This window comes from Trichomycterus rosablanca, chromosome 6 (genome assembly GCF_030014385.1).
Source record: "Trichomycterus rosablanca isolate fTriRos1 chromosome 6, fTriRos1.hap1, whole genome shotgun sequence".
In the NCBI taxonomy this organism is placed as follows: domain Eukaryota; kingdom Metazoa; phylum Chordata; class Actinopteri; order Siluriformes; family Trichomycteridae; genus Trichomycterus; species Trichomycterus rosablanca.
Window position 1 is genome coordinate 37,319,534 of NC_085993.1, and position 17,784 is coordinate 37,337,317.

Here is a 17,784-nt window from a genome sequence, read left to right on the forward strand (position 1 = left end):
TTATGTATGTAAAGACAGCAAAAATACTCCTCCCTCACGGTGATGCCAAGCTGGTCCATAAAACGATTAATACACAATATATTAATAATACTTGGGAGAAAATGCTTATGGATCTTTAGATCCCAAAACTGCTTTCTCAGAACTGATCGTGCTGTACATACCTGACTGCAGACGACAGTCAGCACTTTTAAATAGCTGGTCTATTTTCAGTCTGTTGGTCTGCTGGTATTTTAGTGCTCCTCAACAGCAGAGACTCGACAATGCTGCATATCTTTACTTTCTGTTTCCGCACTTGATTATTTATTTGTAGGTTTCCAATGATGCTTTGCAGTGATCAGTCCTGTGGTGTTTGATTGATGACTTTCTTCTTTCGCAGAGAGACCAGATCGTAGAATGGATCCTTTGTGATGCTTGCCCTGTGGATTATTTCATGACAGTAATTAGATGATTCATGTAGAATAAAATCACAGTGAAAAGTCACTAATTATCATCACGTCTTTGCTTCTTTAGTATTGCAATAAGGCAGAAAAAAGAAAAACACACAAACACATCGTCAGTTCGAATCTCAGCTCTGCTACCGGCAGGCTGGGCACCTACACCAACAATGATTGGCTTGTTTGTAGGTAGGGTGCCGGAAGGGATTCCTCATAACTTTTTTTTTTTATATTTTGTTTTTATGCATTTTCTCCCCTTTTTCTCCCTGTTAGCGCGTCCAATTGCAAGACTGCGTCATGCTTCCTCTCCACCAATGCCGATCCCCGCTCTGATTGAGGAGAACAAAGCCTCCGACACGTGGGCAGCAGCCGTATGCATTTTGTCACCCACACTTTGACGAGTGTAATGCGGATCAGCACTGCGTACGGAGAGACACACCCTGACAGCACTCTTTTCCCGTCTCTGTGCGGGCGCCATCAATCAGCCGGCAAAGGTCGTAATTTAATTAGTTATGAGAGAGTCTCTATCCGGCTTTTAATATCCCACCCCTATCTGAACAACAGGCCAATCGTTGTTCATGTGGCCGCTCAGCCCAGCCGGCAAGCAGAGCTGGGATTCGATACGATGTGTTCGTGTGTTTTACCGCTGCGCCACCTGAGCAGCCGGATTCCTCATAACTAATGCAATTATGGCCTCTGCTGGCTTTGATGACGCCTGCACAGAGACGGGGGCTGATGGGATCAGGGTGCGACTCTCCATGCGCAAAGCCGATCCACATATGAACTCGCCTCGTGCAGGTAAAAAGATGCAGTCTGCTACTGCACACGTGTCTGAGGGGCGTGTGTTTGTCACGGGTCTCCTCAGTCATGAGTGGAAGTCAACATTGAACAGAAATTTGGAGGAAAATTGCAAAAAAAGGTGAAAGATCTGTTTTCACCACTTCCACCAGTAGTAGCACAGATGTGCAGTACTTTCAAAAAGACTAAACATCACAAGGGCTACAGTGTTCATTAGCGCTAATTCACTACACATGTAGTCAATACTATAAATTTATGATATCTGATCAGGCAGTGCTGAGTCTTTGCTTTGTGCCTTGACCAATATTATGTTTACTCAGAGAGCTCGCTAATCTATCTAATAGTACTGGTGATTCTCACCTTCATTACAATTACATATACGGCATTTAGCAATCTAAGCAACTGAGGGTAAAGGGCCATGCTCAAGGACCCAACAGCGGCTACCTGGCAGTCGTGGGGCTTGAACCCTAGGGCCACATTGAAATTATTTAATTGAGCTCTTTACATTTTTAGCAGACACTTTTATCCAAAGTGATTAAGGGTTGAGAGCCTTGCCTAAGGGCTCAACAGTGGCAACATGGCGGTGGTGGGGCTTGAACCAGCAACCTTCTGATTACTAGTCAAGTACCTTAACCGCTGAGCAGATTTACACTCAATTATTTAACCCACAATACAAATAAGGTTAAAATAAAAATTTTAAACATTTATGCAGACATTATATTGTATTAATATTTATTTTCCTTATAAAAACATATTATTAAAATATGTTGTCTGTAGCATTTGTCACAGACAAGTCAGTTATACAGGTCCTTCTCAAAAAATTAGCATATTGTGATAAAGTTCATTATTTTCCATAATGTAATGATAAAAATTTAACTTTCATATATTTTAGATTCATTGCACACCAACTGAAATATTTCAGGTCTTTTATTGTTTTAATACTGATGATTTTGGCATACAGCTCATGAAAACCCAAAATCTCAAAAAATTAGCATATTTCATCCGACCAATAAAAGAAAAGTGTTTTTAATACAAAAAAAGTCAACCTTCAAATAATTATGTTCAGTTATGCACTCAATACTTGGTCGGGAATCCTTTTGCAGAAATGACTGCTTCAATGCGGCGTGGCATGGAGGCAATCAGCCTGTGGCACTGCTGAGGTGTTATGGAGGCCCAGGATGCTTCGATAGCGGCCTTAAGCTCATCCAGAGTGTTGGGTCTTGTGTCTCTCAACTTTCTCTTCACAATATCCCACAGATTCTCTATGGGGTTCAGGTCAGGAGAGTTGGCAGGCCAATTGAGCACAGTAATACCATGGTCAGTAAACCATTCACCAGTGGTTTTGGCACTGTAAGCAGGTGCCAGGTCGTGCTGAAAAATGAAATCTTCATCTCCATAAAGCTTTTCAGCAGATGGAAGCATGAAGTGCTCCAAAATCTCCTGATAGCTAGCTGCATTGACCCTGCCCTTGATAAAACACAGTGGACCAACACCAGCAGCTGACATGGCACCCCAGACCATCACTGACTGTGGGTACTTGACACTGGACTTCAGGCATTTTGGCATTTCCTTCTCCACAGTCTTCCTCCAGACTCTGGCACCTTGATTTCCGAAAACAGTACTTTGGACCACTGAGCAACAGTCCAGTGCTGCTTCTCTGTAGCCCAGGTCAGGTGCTTCTGCCGCTGTTTCTGGTTCAAAAGTGGCTTGACCTGGGGAATGCGGCACCTGTAGCCCATTTCCTGCACACGCCTGTGCACGGTGGCTCTGGATGTTTCTACTCCAGACTCAGTCCACTGCTTCCGCAGGTCCCCCAAGGTCTGGAATCGGCCCTTCTCCACAATCTTCCTCAGGGTCCGGTCACCTCTTCTCGTTGTGCAGCGTTTTCTGCCACACTTTTTCCTTCCCACAGACTTCCCACTGAGGTGCCTTGATACAGCACTCTGGGAACAGCCTATTCGTTCAGAAATTTCTTTCTGTGTCTTACCCTCTTGCTTGAGGGTGTCAATGATGGCCTTCTGGACAGCAGTCAGGTCGGCAGTCTTACCCATGATTGCAGTTTTGAGTAATGAACCAGGCTGGGAGTTTTTAAAAGCCTCAGGAATCTTTTGCAGGTGTTTAGAGTTAATTCGTTGATTCAGATGATTAGGTTAATAGCTCGTTTAGAGAACCTTTTCATGATATGCTAATTTTTTGAGATAGGAATTTTGGGTTTTCATGAGCTGTATGCCAAAATCATCAGTATTAAAACAATAAAAGACCTGAAATATTTCAGTTGGTGTGCAATGAATCTAAAATATATGAAAGTTTAATTTTTATCATTACATTATGGAAAATAATGAACTTTATCACAATATGCTAATTTTTTGAGAAGGACCTGTATGTGGTCGACCCTAATTTACATTCTATATAAATGACTAATTAAGGACAATGTATGATTTATAATGGATATATATTCTGAAAAAAGTGTGAGACCTGATAGATTCGATCCAGTCATCTCTCTCCTCGGCTGTTGAAGCGCAGATCATGTAGCTCTGATGTTTCCCCTCCACCACTCGACCATCTGTCTCCGTCTTACATGCTTTTATTTTCTGTCCCTTACTGTTGGGGTTATACAGCTCCAGACAGTACTACATACACACATACACACAGTGAAGCTATTGGTAAGAAATAGTAAAGAAAACCCAGCAATTATTTAAAAATTGCAGGATGATCTGAAAACAGCAGGAACAACGGTAACACAGAAAACAATAAGCAAATAACTGGAATTGTATTTTATCCAACAGACCACATACAACACATCTGGTGAAAAAGAAGCACAAATAAATAATATTCCATTCTAATATTTGATCAAATCATATTTGGTAGGGCTGGCTCAATACCACTTTTTTTTATGTCTGATACAGATACTGCAAATTAAATATCTGCCGATACCAATCTGATACCGTCATTCCTTCTTTCAAACAACTAAGCAGTAATAATACATGTCTCAATGCACCATGGTTACACTAGCTATCTAAATAACACTGCTCAAACTGTGAAACAAATATTCTAAAGGAATAAATACAGAAGCTACAACATCACACTTATACAAAACTGCTGTTTTATTTTAACTTTAACACACACAACATTTAGCAGCATTTTTGGCTTGTTTAACAGCACCATACAAACATTGAAAATACGTGACATATCTCGCTTTACGGCGTGTCGTCCAAAGTGTCTACAATTGAAAGATGTGGATGTCAGTCAAACGCGATGGACCAATTAGAATTGACGCAAAGTTAAGATTTTCCATTAAAGTTCTGTCACATTTTTAGATTATTAAACCCTGCTGGATTTTGAAGAGGACATCTGTGGCTAAACGGGAAACGGTGTAGTTTGTTTTATTTCATAACACTAATAAATTAATCATTGAGGATGTGAGAGATCTCCAAGCCGGGACAAGATAGGTTTTCTTTACCTCGGGTCAGTGATTTATCATTTATTATTATCGTTTTTAGATGTGGCAGTAGTAGATGATTTTTTTTTTTTATGCTAAAAGTTTAAGTGAATCACTGTGTTTTAATTTCTGAATGGCTGTTGCAGATGAGTTGTAGATCAGTGGCACATGTTAATGATGTCATCAAGATGCGCCTTGTTATGGGAGTTGCCGAGTGAGCTGGCAATAAATGGCGCTCTGTTGGAATGTATCTTCATGTGTTATTTGCTGATTACAAATTTTTTTCCTTTCGATATCCAAACCAGTGATTTTGGCCAATATCGGAACGATACCGATATCGGTGCCAGCCCCAATATTTGGACAAATCAAAACAATTCAATTGACATGAAGATACAACTCTTTGGTATTAATTCAGGTCAGTTAAATAAAGAATCATGAAAATGACCAAATCACAGATTCTTCTTGTTACAATTTTTTGAATTGAATTGAATCTGTACATACTCTTTTACAAAGTACAAAATCAAAAGTCATTGTGTGTAAATCTAAGTGTGTGCGTATACAAAAAGCATTAGTGTTTTCATTTATAGATCAATGGCAACTGTGAAAACACATAAAACTAATCAGTGAGACTATGATGTCACTGTTGGCAGACACGTTGCCACAGATTTTCATCCCAACACTAATGCAATCACAGAAATCCTGCTTACACTTTTAACAATGACATCTTATTAAGACACTAGAAAGAATTAAAACACAGGAACCATGTAATGTTTAGTGCATGTGCCCACAGGAACTTGTACAGGAATTATGTAATAGCTGAAGTTTCTCCATAAAGCAGAAACAAAGGAAGTTCCCTTATTCTACAACTTTTTTCACTCATCAAACCACAGTAATCCACCCACGGTGTCCTTTACATCCTAACATAATTATTATGAGCCCAGTAGTGCCCAGCTCACATGCACATGTTGGAAACACCCTTAGGACAAACTGCTCATTCAAAAATGCTTTCCCTGAAGAGTGGAGGCTGTTTTAGCTGCAAAGGGGTGTATCACTGTATTAATGCCCATGGTTTTGGAATAGGACGTCCAACTGTCACAGATGTGCTAGCCTGTAGCCTTCCCGGGCCGGCATAGATGTCGTGCCTGCAGTGGGTGTCACCATGGGGGAATCATTACCATACCAACACTACTATGTCATAAATGTTCCTTAGCAAGTGTATGTGAACTTCTAACTTCAGTTGTAGGTAATTCTGTCATTAAAAGATTATTTAACAGGATTATTTAGTAATTGTGGTAACACCTCTGTGCTATATTGGATGTTTGAACTTACCGGTTTGCGTGAGTAGCTGACCTCCCTCACACAGAGGTTCTCCAGAGGAATGATCCCCCTTGGTTCTTTATCCTAAAGAAACATTCAACCAGTGTTTAAATTAAGAATGTATATCTGAAAACATAAGACATAAGAACAACATGCGTCTGCCAGATGTCTTAAGCAGTCCTGATCGGTTAGAACAGTTGATGTCCGTTATTATAGCAGCACTATGTGTCCAGTACCAGTAATCGTCATGTCCAAAGAGTGTGTGGACACCTGACCATTGGGCAATTGAACATCCTGTTAGTCTACACAAGAAGCAATAGCCTTCATGTCTTTCGGCATCCATGAGTCTTGGCCGCCCAACAATCTGTTGGCAACTCATGACTTGTTTCTCCTTGAACCATTGTTGGTGGGTACATGCTACAGCTGCTTGTTAGCACCTCTTCCTATCTTGAAGATTTCTGACTATAGCAATTTGGCCCATGTACTACAGGTAACTACTATCAGCCAAACATTTATTATATCCCTGATTATATCATGTACAATTGCTAAAAAATGCTGTAATGGGCCCACTTGTGGCCCATTTATGGCTGGCAGTGGGGACATGAAGGTGCGGATTATTGATGTGTCAGTTTCTTATTAAGCCTTAATTCGCCCCAGGTGAAAGTGCTTTTATTTATCAACCGTTTTTTTTAGGAGCCATAATGCCATAATGGTTCAAACTGGTTGAGTTTCCCAAAAGTGCAAATGCAGGCATTTTTTTCTTGGGAACTCAGCCGGTGTTGTGGCACTTTTTTCAACCTTCATGATAGAACCCCCCTTGAAGAGTGAAGTGCCCTAAAGGTGGTGAGACAGGCCTTTCTGAAGCATGCCCCACGTTTAGATCCGCACCAGGGTGGGGTGACCCTTATGCATTGCCATCCACAACGTGTTCTGTGTTTCCTTTATCAGAAAACTTGTTTGTCACAGGAGCTCTGAGCAGCTTCCCATAAAGTAATGCAGATGATTTCCCTTTAATCATTTTGTTTGTGGCTTTTAGCCAACACATTCTTCTATCTTGGTTAAGCATGCTGCAAATTGGATTCATTTTTAGTTCATGCAGCTATGGGGTTACACCCTGGCATTTCAGTGGTGGGGCGTGACCTGCCTCGTTACATATTAGCATGCACACATGAATGAATAGAATGAACTTACTGTTGTGTATTCAAAGTAGTAGAGACAGTTATCGGTCAGAATAAACCACCTCCTCTTCCATGTCTTTACTCTTCCTCCTAAACAACCATGTAGTGCAACAGATTATTAGTATTTTCATATTCTTTATGTCTGATCACCAACAATCTATTTTATCTATTTTAAATCAATTTTATTAAAACTCATAATTGATGTCTAAGGGCAAATGTTGAGGCAGTCAGTAATCATTTGTATTAAAGAGAAATGAAACCTACAGTAATAAATAACAAGATTTATTTAAAGTATTGAACCAATGTTAAAAATGAATAAATACATACTTTTATTTACTTTCTTTACTTAAAACCCTGTCTAAGTAAAACACTGTCTCATATCTGTTGTATTTCAATTCACAGGTGTGCGACTAAAAAGCTGTTTGATTATTTTCATCTAATTTCCATGTATTTTGGTGTGCTGAAAACGAAAAAAATATTGAAAAAAATCCTGGACGTCAGGATTTGCCACAAAATGCAAAATTCTCTTCAAATTTAGTACTTTTTCTCAGTTTTTGGTATTTTTTGATCTTAGGGTTTTTAACCAAATTTTAAGTCAAAATTACTATTAATTAATTCACATCAGTGCATTCAAGATATACAATGCCAAAAAAATATAACTTTTAAAGAAATGAACTTTCTCACAGTGAGCTAATGAAACCAGCATCAACATGTTGCAAGCTGAACGTGCAGGCTCTGACATGCCCGGGCTTGATTCAATAGTTTTTTCTTGGTTCTCGCCTGTTCACACTTTTTTATCTCAGTTCGTGTTAGCTCGTCATTATTCAACCGTGTTTCTTAAAATTAGCATTATGGCTCAGCGGAAGTGTATTAACTCGCCTGACAGTATCTGTTACATTTGTGGTGAATATACAGTGTTGAAGCAACAGCTGAATATTACAGACTTCGTGAAAAAAGTATACTTCGCATACTTCGGACTAAAGCTTGGAGATCAAGATAAAGCTTGGGCGCCCCATAAAGTGTGCAAACGGTGTGTTGAGGACCTCCGAAATTGGTTCAAGGGTAAGAAAAAAGCTTTCCGTTATGGGATTCCTATGGTACGGCGAGAGCAAAAGAACCATAGTGACGATTGTTACTTTTGTTCATGCGATGTGAAAGGGTATAATTCAAAATGGAAGCATTCCATTTCATACCCCAATCTTCACTCAGCAATTCGTCCCATCCCCCATGGCACAGATATACCACTACCCAAGGCCCCTGCTACCTTGGAAGAGATAACTAGCTCCGATGAAGATGGAGTCATACCTGAACCAGATGATGAATCAAGTTCTGACTTGATGATACAAGACCAAAATTGTTTTCCCAGGAGGAGATGAATGATTTGGTAAGAGACTTGAATCTTCCCAAAGATGCCGCTGAGTTACTCGGATCAAGGCTCAAAAGCAGGAATTTATTGTTGCCAGAGTGTCTTTTTCATGGTCTTTCATGAAAAGGAGTTCGTTCCTTACTTTGCCCAGGAAGATAAGTTGGTTTATTGCATCGATGTCGAAGGTTTGATGGGTCAATTCAAAATCCAATATCATTCAGCGCAATGGAATCTTTTTATAGATTCTTCAAAAAGAAGTCTCAAAGCAGTTTTACTCCACAACGGCGGTTTTTATGCTTCCATCCCTGTAGGTCATTCCGTACACCTCAAGGAAACCTACGAGAACTTGGAATTGGTTCTTCGTAAACTTAAATATGAGGACCACGGTTGGCAAGTGTGCGGGGATTTGAAAGTCTTGTGCATGCTGCTCGGGCAACAAGCTGGGTATACCAAATACCCTTGTTTTCTGTGTCTATGAGACAGTCGAGACCGACAAAATCACTGGACCAAGAAGAGTTGCCAGCCGAGGGTGCTCACAGTTGGTGAAAAAAATGTCCTCCGAGAAACTTTGGTACCTCCCGATAAAGTTCTTCTACCACCTCTCCACATAAAACTGGGATTGATGAAGCAATTCGTAAAATCCCTTCCAAGAGATGGAGAATGCTTCAAATACTTGGTCATCAAGTTTCCAGGCCTCTCGGAGGCAAAACTGAAGGAAGGTGTGTTCGTCGGACCAGACATTAGAAGGCTTATAGCTGATCAAGAGTTTATCAATACCATGACGGATCCTCAAAAAGAAGGGTGGATTGCATTTACAGAAGTCATAAAGAAATGTTTAGGCAATAACAAAGATCCTGACTACAAAAAGATCGTCGGACGAATGCTGAAAGCATTTCAAGCTTTAGGTTGCCTGATGAGTTTGAAAGTGCATTTCCTCCACTCCCACCTTGACAACTTTCCTGAAAAATTTGGGAGCTGTGAGTGAAGAGCAAGGTGAACGATTCCACCAGGACATTAAAGAGATGGAAAGAAGATACCAGGGAAGATGGAGCATTACAATGATGGCAGACTACTGTTGGACGCTTCAGAGAGACATTGCAGATGCTACTCACAAGCGTAAATGTACCAAGAGGAGCCTCACAGGGAAGAAGAATCGATTTTAGTGTGTGTTAGTGAGCTCATTCCAGTTAAAAAAATGATTTTCATGAAAAATTTGTAATAAAAAATTAATTTTATAAGTCTACTTTCATTTATTTTGAGGTATTGCCTTATTTAACATAGTTACCTAAATTGTCAGAAAATGTGATGTCCTATGACAAAACGGAGGTCATTTTTGGATTCAGCGCACCCAAAAACATAAAGATTACGTGGAATAACCAAAACAGCTCTTGAAAAAATTTTTTTGCAGACCTGTGTTATTTAACACTGAACTTGGACTTGGTGTCTAACTTGTGGTTGCTTTCTCAGTACAGAGAAATGTGTTGAAATTCTTTACTGTAGTAATTGCTTACAGTATATACTACAGATGCAGTGGATTGAGACTGGGTTAATAAAGAACCTTAAGAAAAGTGAAATTACACTATATATACATGGTATATTTTTACAGCAACTTTGTGTAAATGGCCCACATGCCCTCACATTCATAACTAGCACCACCTTTGTGGTGCAGTGACAAGTTCAAAGGCACTTCAACATATACTAAAAATTTGTCCTTTTTCAGTAGTATTAGTTTAACATTAGTTAAGTCAGATTGATGGAATGTGTATTAACTTATTAAAATATAATATTACTTATTAATGTATTGTTAATTTGCTAAATGTATGATTGATTTCTCTGGTATTAAATGTTAATGTAATTTTTAAACAAAGTTTAAATGAAATATTATTACATAGGCTCGATTCTTGCAGGAAATCTCATTACGTGCATTGTAATTCTATGTGTCTGTAAAACATTTTCATTTTTTATAAAATAATTTTTAAACATTTAAGACTAGATATAACTGTGATATGTTTTCTAAACTTTATGTATACCACATACAGGCATGTGTAGGTACTGTAAATATTATGTTACCTAGTTTCAGTAGCCAGCCCTCTCGATCTGGGTTGAAAAACGTATGCGTGAGATCATTCCCATCATCCTCTGGAATTTTGAAGGGCTCATTCCGTATGCTGTCATATAGTTTCTGTTGGTAAGTTTACAGAAAAGAGGAACAATTTATAATATGAGCAAACATTTCCTGCCTATGATATTTCATTAGATATTTCACTTAAAGGAGAACATGAAGTTTCATTCTGAAAATATTTAGAAGTTTACTGTCAGCTGAACGTTGTGTCGTGTTCCAGCGTGAAAAGGAAGCTGACCTCATTTTAAAGTTATATCCTGATCTCTCCCAAATTTCAGTGAAATGCATATAATACATTAGAAATGGTACATTTTTTATGTTACAATGTTACAATTTTATTAGCTTTAAACCCATTATAATACACATGTGAATGTATTGTTGTCACGTTTCACCATCACTTTGAACAAACTGGATGTGTTTTAATTTCATTACTAATCTCTATTTTTTATCAATTATTCAGCATTGTGATTTGTTTTTCAGTGTGTCATTAAAAATACAATCACTGAAACAAACATATATATACAAAATAAAATATTTTATTAATTTAAATGGTTGTAAATTCATTTAAAATGGTCTTGACTTGTACTTACTAACACTTTCATTTCTTAAAAAAAAAAAAAAAAACTTTAGTTCTTACAGGTTTTAGCAGATTTGTGTTCTTGGACTGTTGTTTACTTAAACTAGAGTAAGGTAATGTTTACTATGGAAGCACTTCTGTAAGTCGCTCTGGATAAGAAAATGTAAATGTAAATGTCTTGAACAATGTCTACAACAACAACAATAACAATTAGGTTTTAAATATTTCATTAGCATGTGCCATTAATAGCTTACATCTTTCTATATACACTTAACAGGGTCAATTTTGGACATTTCAGTATGTCACTTTAATTACTTTCATTTATTTAATCTCATTATATTTCAATTTTTTTTTTAAAAGTATTTGGTCTTATATATAGACATGGAACATCCTGGTTATTGTTATTGGCTGACAGGTGGTTTAGTTTAGTGCTTTGTCCAGGGTATACCTTTCTTGCACCCAGTCATTCCTGGTGGAAGTGGACCTGCCATGACCCTGACCAGGTTAAAGCCGCTGACGAAAAGGAAATGAAATTAATAAGAGAATAGCTATAAAGTTCATCCTCTGACCACTGTCTCTGGGTATTTATTGCAGATTTCTGTGAACACCTCTTGCTGTTTATGAGATACATATGATCTGTCTGTTATCAGTAACATTTGTGGCATGTAGCAGACAGTTCATCCAAACTTATAAGCATGACTGATTACAATTTGGGCAACTGAGGGTTAGGGGTTTTGCTCAAAGGTGCCCAATAGTGGCAACCTGGCAGTAGCGGGGTTCAAACCAGGGACTTTCTGAGTACTAATACAGTACATTAACCACTGAGCTACCACTGCCGTCATCTAGGAGACTCAGATCTTTATGCTGCCTATATCTGCTGTAGTCAACACTGCACTACAAGTAACTAACATCAACCCAACATGTCACGTTGACACTCCTGACAGTGACATGCACAGTTGTTACAAAAGAAACCTTGTCATGGACATTTTTTGCAGCAGTGGTTCTAATCTTTTGGCTCATCGGTGTATTATTAGTGAAACGTGCATGATTGGCAACATTCTCTAAAGTGATAAAATCAGGTTCAGGCTCTGTGAATTCTGTGGTAGTGCAGTAATCTAACTGTTTTTTTTTTTTTGTTCAAGTGGTTTGTTTATTTTAGGCAATAGGAAATGAATTCTTACATTGATTGGCTTAAAATATTTATATTTCACACAAGCTGTAATGATTAATACTATTACCAAATAAGCATAAATATGTTATAGTGGATCAATCAAATTCTCATTGTTAAGTTTCTCTTTTTTATTTTAATCAGGTGATTCTAAGGGCTAAATGTGATTGGGCGTTTGTTCTGACCGTGAGCAGCTCGTTGGGTAGATCCTCTCCGTTGTTGATGCCTCTGTTCATGCTAATGAAGCGTTCCAGTGTGGTCTTGTCTTTAACATTAGGGTTGTGCAGGCTGGTGTTCAGCATTATGATGGCAAACGACAGGATGTAGCATGTGTCTGAAAAAAGATCACAAGAATAATAAACATACTGAACTGTTTCTTTATTTAAAATGTATGAAAGGTGTTTTAGAATCAGTGATAAATGTATATGCTATTTGACCAAATGTATGTGGACACATCAGCATAAGCTCCTTAGTCCAAAACCACTGGCATTAATATAAAATTAATATCAAATTCATATTAATGGTTGTTACTATTCAACAAAAGCTTTACACAGAGCTTTTTTACTATTTTAGTCCGACACTCCCTCCAACGCGTGCACAGTCCACCGACCTCTTATTATTCACCCATTCTTGGGTGGATTTGTGTATGAGGCCAGTCTCGCACACGGAGAGTCACGCACTGATCACCGCATTCCTCCACTTCTGTATAGGCACTCAGACTACTAACCAGGACCCTTACACAGCGTCAATGACCCCACCCATTCTTAAGGTCTTTTTCCACCCAGCAGACTAGTGGCCAATTTTGTCTGCTGCAGGCACTACAATTGTGCCTGATCGAGGACGCCCATCCGGCCAGTAGCAGAGCTGAGATTCAGACCCAACTTTTGAATGGATTTTTGTGTCTGTTGAACTGTCATTAAATGTTGCCTCTGTAAAACAAACCTGAATAAAATTATAAAAGAAGGATGAGTGGTCATGCTCACCTGTGGACTGGAAGACGTTGGGGTTACAATCACAATAACGTGTGGCAAAGGCTTCCATCATACGGTCGATCTTCTGAGCCTCGCCGGGAAGTCGAAAACTCCACAGGAATTGCCTATGAGAGAGAAAAAGCTTTAGAATTTATATTTGAGGCTGGTATGCACAGAATACATAAAACACAAACGAGTATCTATAGTTAAGTCAAAGTTATACAGAGGTGTGTTAGAGAAGGGTGTTAATAATATACAAAAAAAAAAATACAAATCTAGATCCCTAGACTGCCATGAAATTCTTGTCCCTTACAAGCGTATGCAAACTACTGGGTGGCTAATAGCCAGCACATTTTACTTGCAACAGTTTCAGCCCCCACAAATGGGTCCCAGTCTACACTGATGTACATCATGTGTACAGCCAGAAATTAGTAAATGATCAAACAGATAAGGCTCTTTATCTCAGCAAATAAAAATAAACCAATATAATGATAAATTAATAAATAGCAGCAAATGGCAACTGTATAGAAATGCTGACCTGAGTGCCTGGACAAGGTTGAGGTCTGAAAACTCATGAAGTTCCACAAAAGCTTTAAGGACTTGGAGGTGCATTTCCTCTCTGTAAAGGTTAAACAGAGTTGATCAGGTATATAACATGCTAATCAGAAATCAGGATAGCACATCTTTTAAATCATTTCACAACAGGAAATATGTAATTACATTCAACTTAATCTGATCTTATATTAATTAAAAGCTAACATATCCTGACTGCTATAGTTCAGATAACACAGACGTTTAGATACGCAATATGTCAAAAGCATGAGAGCACCTGACAATGAGCTTGTCTGACATCCAATTCTAAAACTTTGAGCAGTAATATGACGCCTACCATTTAATTTTCTGTAAAATACTTCCAATTTTGGAGCGTGTCTGTGGGTATTTGTGCTCACTTGTTTGTTTGTTTATTAGGATTTTAATGTTATGTTTTACACTTTGGTTACATTCATGACATAACAGGTTATATAAAACACTTGGACAATCTAGTATCTCCAATTCACCTCACTTGCATGTCTTTGGACTGTGGGAGGAAACCGGAGCACCCTGAGGAAACCAACGCGGACAACGCAAACTCCACACAGAAAGGACCCGGACCGTCCCACCTGGGGATCGATCCCAGGACCTTTTTGCTGTGAGGCGACAGTGCTACCCACTTAGCCACCGTGCCTCAAAAGAGGGTTATGCACTGATTTTGGATAAGAAGACCTGGTTCACAATTAACATTCCTATTTATTGCAGGCCCTTATGAACCTAAATTTGGTTACAATTATGCTGAAACATGAAGGGCATATTCCAATATGTTGAATCAAAATGAAAAACATAGAATTTCTTTTATTTATTTGACTGGTTACACCCATAGCGGACATGTCAAACTCAAGGCCGGCGGTACAATAATATCTGGCGCATCAGTATATAGGACGCACACAGTTGATACTACAAGGACCGAAATGCACCGCAACAGTGAGAATGGCAACACCTGCAAGCCCAGCTGCAACCTTCCCCCACTATGTAGAACATTCATCCGAGGTCAGAAGTCAATTACACTTATCATTTTAGAATACATTTAAACAAGCCTTCAAAATGAAAACAAGGGCTTTCAACACAGATGGGGTGGAAGAGTATCTACTTAAATTCATTAGCTGTAAACAACTTTGTCTGTTCGTCAAGCTGGCGTGGCCATAATCAAAGAATATATTTTCCATTTGGACTTTATCCAATATCGTGTTTAATAAATGTTGACCCTGTTTGGCCTGCGACATAGTCCTGGTTTTTAATTTTAAATTTCTGACCTATAGCAATGGGTGTGGCTAAAAACCCCAAATATAATTATTATAAGGGTGACTATATACTTTTGACCATATGATGTATGTACACAGTTCAGCTCAGGTCCTTAAGTATTTTATCATCACATTTTGCATGTGTTACAACAGTAAAGCTGCATAATTAAAACTGACTGCCAACAGTCCAGTCCTGTCTCCTATTAAAACAATAAACCTAAAAATACAGCAACTACCATACGCTTGGTAACCTGAAGGTCTGCACAATGGAAGAATGGAAGAATGGAATCTGTGATGTGACAAAACCCCTGTGGTAAGTTAAGTATTTAAAGCATTACATTTAAAACTGTAGCACTGAATTTTAAATAAATGTATATGAACAAATATAAACTAAAATAATATCAAACCAAATACTGTATATATTGTTTTTAATTAAAAAATCATTGCTTTTTTCAGTTTATTACACTCAGTCGGCTGAAGCATTTGCAGAAGCATTACCTCTCTCCCAGGAAGTCTCCTATAGCCGTCTTATTCAGTCCTTCCTCTTTATAGAGGAACTCAGCTATGCTCTGGGGTTTCCATTCCAGCAGGTTATTCTGCACCAAATAATTAACACCCTACAGAGACACAAAAATTGGGATTGATGTACTTCATTTCATTGCACTTCATTGGTTAAACCCAGGGAGATCCACTGTATGGCAAATAGTATGCAGACATCTGACCGTGAGCTTGTTAAACGTTCTCTACGGTGTCTGTAGTAATGTAGTAGGTGCCCATTTAGTCAAAAAAGCACTCAGCAGGCAAGAAACTGATATTTGATTAGAGGGCTTGGCTCCAGTCTAACTTTTCAATGTATCTCAATGGTGTGAATTAAAATTGAGATCAGGGTTCTGTGCAAACCACTGTGGTAATAGTTCCTCATCCAAACTCAATAAATCATGCTTTTATGGACCTTGCTTTGTACATAGTGGCACAGTCATAGTGAAAAAAGAAATGACTTTCCTCAAACTAAATATGGTTTAAAGTATTTTTAATAATTTATGCTATATAATAAACATATTTTCTACATATTGTCTACATACTTTTGGCCTTCACCATGTATTATAAGAACTGAGAGATATTTAAGCAATAGAACATAGAAGCGAGTAACATATACAAAGTCATGAGTGCTGCAAATTTATTGCAGTTCTGATGTTATTTATAATAACTAAGGTTCGACCTAATTTACGGCTGTGAAAATGGCATCACTGACCGTGAAATGAGCCGTTAAGCTTTGTGTTTAGCGTAACATTCAAGTGTCTCACATGTACTGGTTTATGATGAGTATGAGGCGGTCCTAGCAATCCTACGGCAATTCAGTTAGCAATCGGTTAGTCTAAATGTCCAGGATGTTGAAGTCTAACACAGCTAAAACACTTTTTGAGTAACTGAGTTAGGAAAACTCCCAACCAATTATGTAGGTGCAGAGCGGGTGTGTCAAAACACTGACGAAAAATTTAGTTTTTGAGACATGAAGCCACGCATCATCTATGCTATAGGTTAACTATGTTATAGGTTTACATTCAACCATTAAGTTAGGCTGTGCTGTGTATTGTAGCTTCGATTTATTCTATCATTCAATTCATGAGTGTTGTTTAATGACTGTCGTAAAATGTGGCACTATTTAAATTAGTAAAATAAAGAATAAGCACAGAAATCACAATAAAGTTGCAGAGCGTTGCTATGCAAAAAATAATGCATAAACTAATGCAGTGGTCAACAGTTTGAGTTTGCAGTGGTGGGCAGTGGCTGCCACATTGAGAATGTGATTGGTGTTTACATGGCTTTTATTCTTCTTTTTTAAACTGATTATTTAATTTTAGAAATTGTATTTGGAATGACCTTAACTAGACTAGTCTATTCCGACTGAGCTGTATATATGAATGTATTCATTTCCTATTTAGGGCTGCCGCGATTGGTTGACCTAATCGACGATGCATCGTTTTTAAATTATGTTTATAAATGATCATTTTTAATTTCTACGTCTCCATTCATATAAGCGTTCATATGATTTCCCTCGGCACTACTTGCTGCGTACTACACAGCAGCACTAGCGCGATGTTGCACGTCTATATTGTTTCATTAAGCTTCCTAATCGTGAGATCTTGGAATACTGTGTTTCTTAGCGAGTTCGGTTTAGGGCGCATTCACGTGAGAAGCAACACACACTGTGCACTTTTGCTGCGTTGGGCTCACAATTTTTGCGGTTGCCGCAGCGCTCAAAGCACAAAAAGCTTCTCATGTGAATGCACCATAACGCTTACCACTTTGTTTACATGGCTTAGAATTTGAAGTAAGTTTATATGTGTAGGTTAGAATCTGGGCTCATTCTGTCTTTACTGTATGTTGGACTTAATGAGACGTGGCTTACCTCTAACTATTTTATTTCTGCTTTAAGTTTAAGCACATTGCTTTGTGTACAAAATGCCATAAACACATGTTGCACTTTGTTTAATATGGAGCACTTGAGAATTTAATAACGCGGACATAAACCCTGTGTACATTTAGTTTTGTGCCATATTATTATGCCGTACAGTTTG

The 17,784-nt window shown here is 38.4% G+C and overlaps 1 protein-coding gene across 1 annotated transcript in view; it reads right to left on the bottom strand.

Annotated features, from left to right (window-relative positions):
• Positions 1 to 334: 334 nt before the first annotated feature.
• cyth4b (cytohesin 4b) overlaps positions 335 to 17,784 on the bottom strand; it is a 48,889-nt gene continuing 31,439 nt past the window's right edge. Inside the window, exons 5-14 of the mRNA XM_062998116.1 lie at positions 15,704 to 15,822; positions 13,909 to 13,989; positions 13,383 to 13,495; positions 12,585 to 12,733; positions 10,603 to 10,714; positions 10,186 to 10,188; positions 7,180 to 7,256; positions 6,001 to 6,072; positions 3,708 to 3,862; positions 335 to 416 (exon numbers count right to left, since the gene is read on the bottom strand). Coding sequence (XP_062854186.1) covers positions 335 to 416; positions 3,708 to 3,862; positions 6,001 to 6,072; positions 7,180 to 7,256; positions 10,186 to 10,188; positions 10,603 to 10,714; positions 12,585 to 12,733; positions 13,383 to 13,495; positions 13,909 to 13,989; positions 15,704 to 15,822 — 963 coding nt within the window. The remainder of the gene's footprint in view (positions 417 to 3,707; positions 3,863 to 6,000; positions 6,073 to 7,179; positions 7,257 to 10,185; positions 10,189 to 10,602; positions 10,715 to 12,584; positions 12,734 to 13,382; positions 13,496 to 13,908; positions 13,990 to 15,703; positions 15,823 to 17,784) is intronic.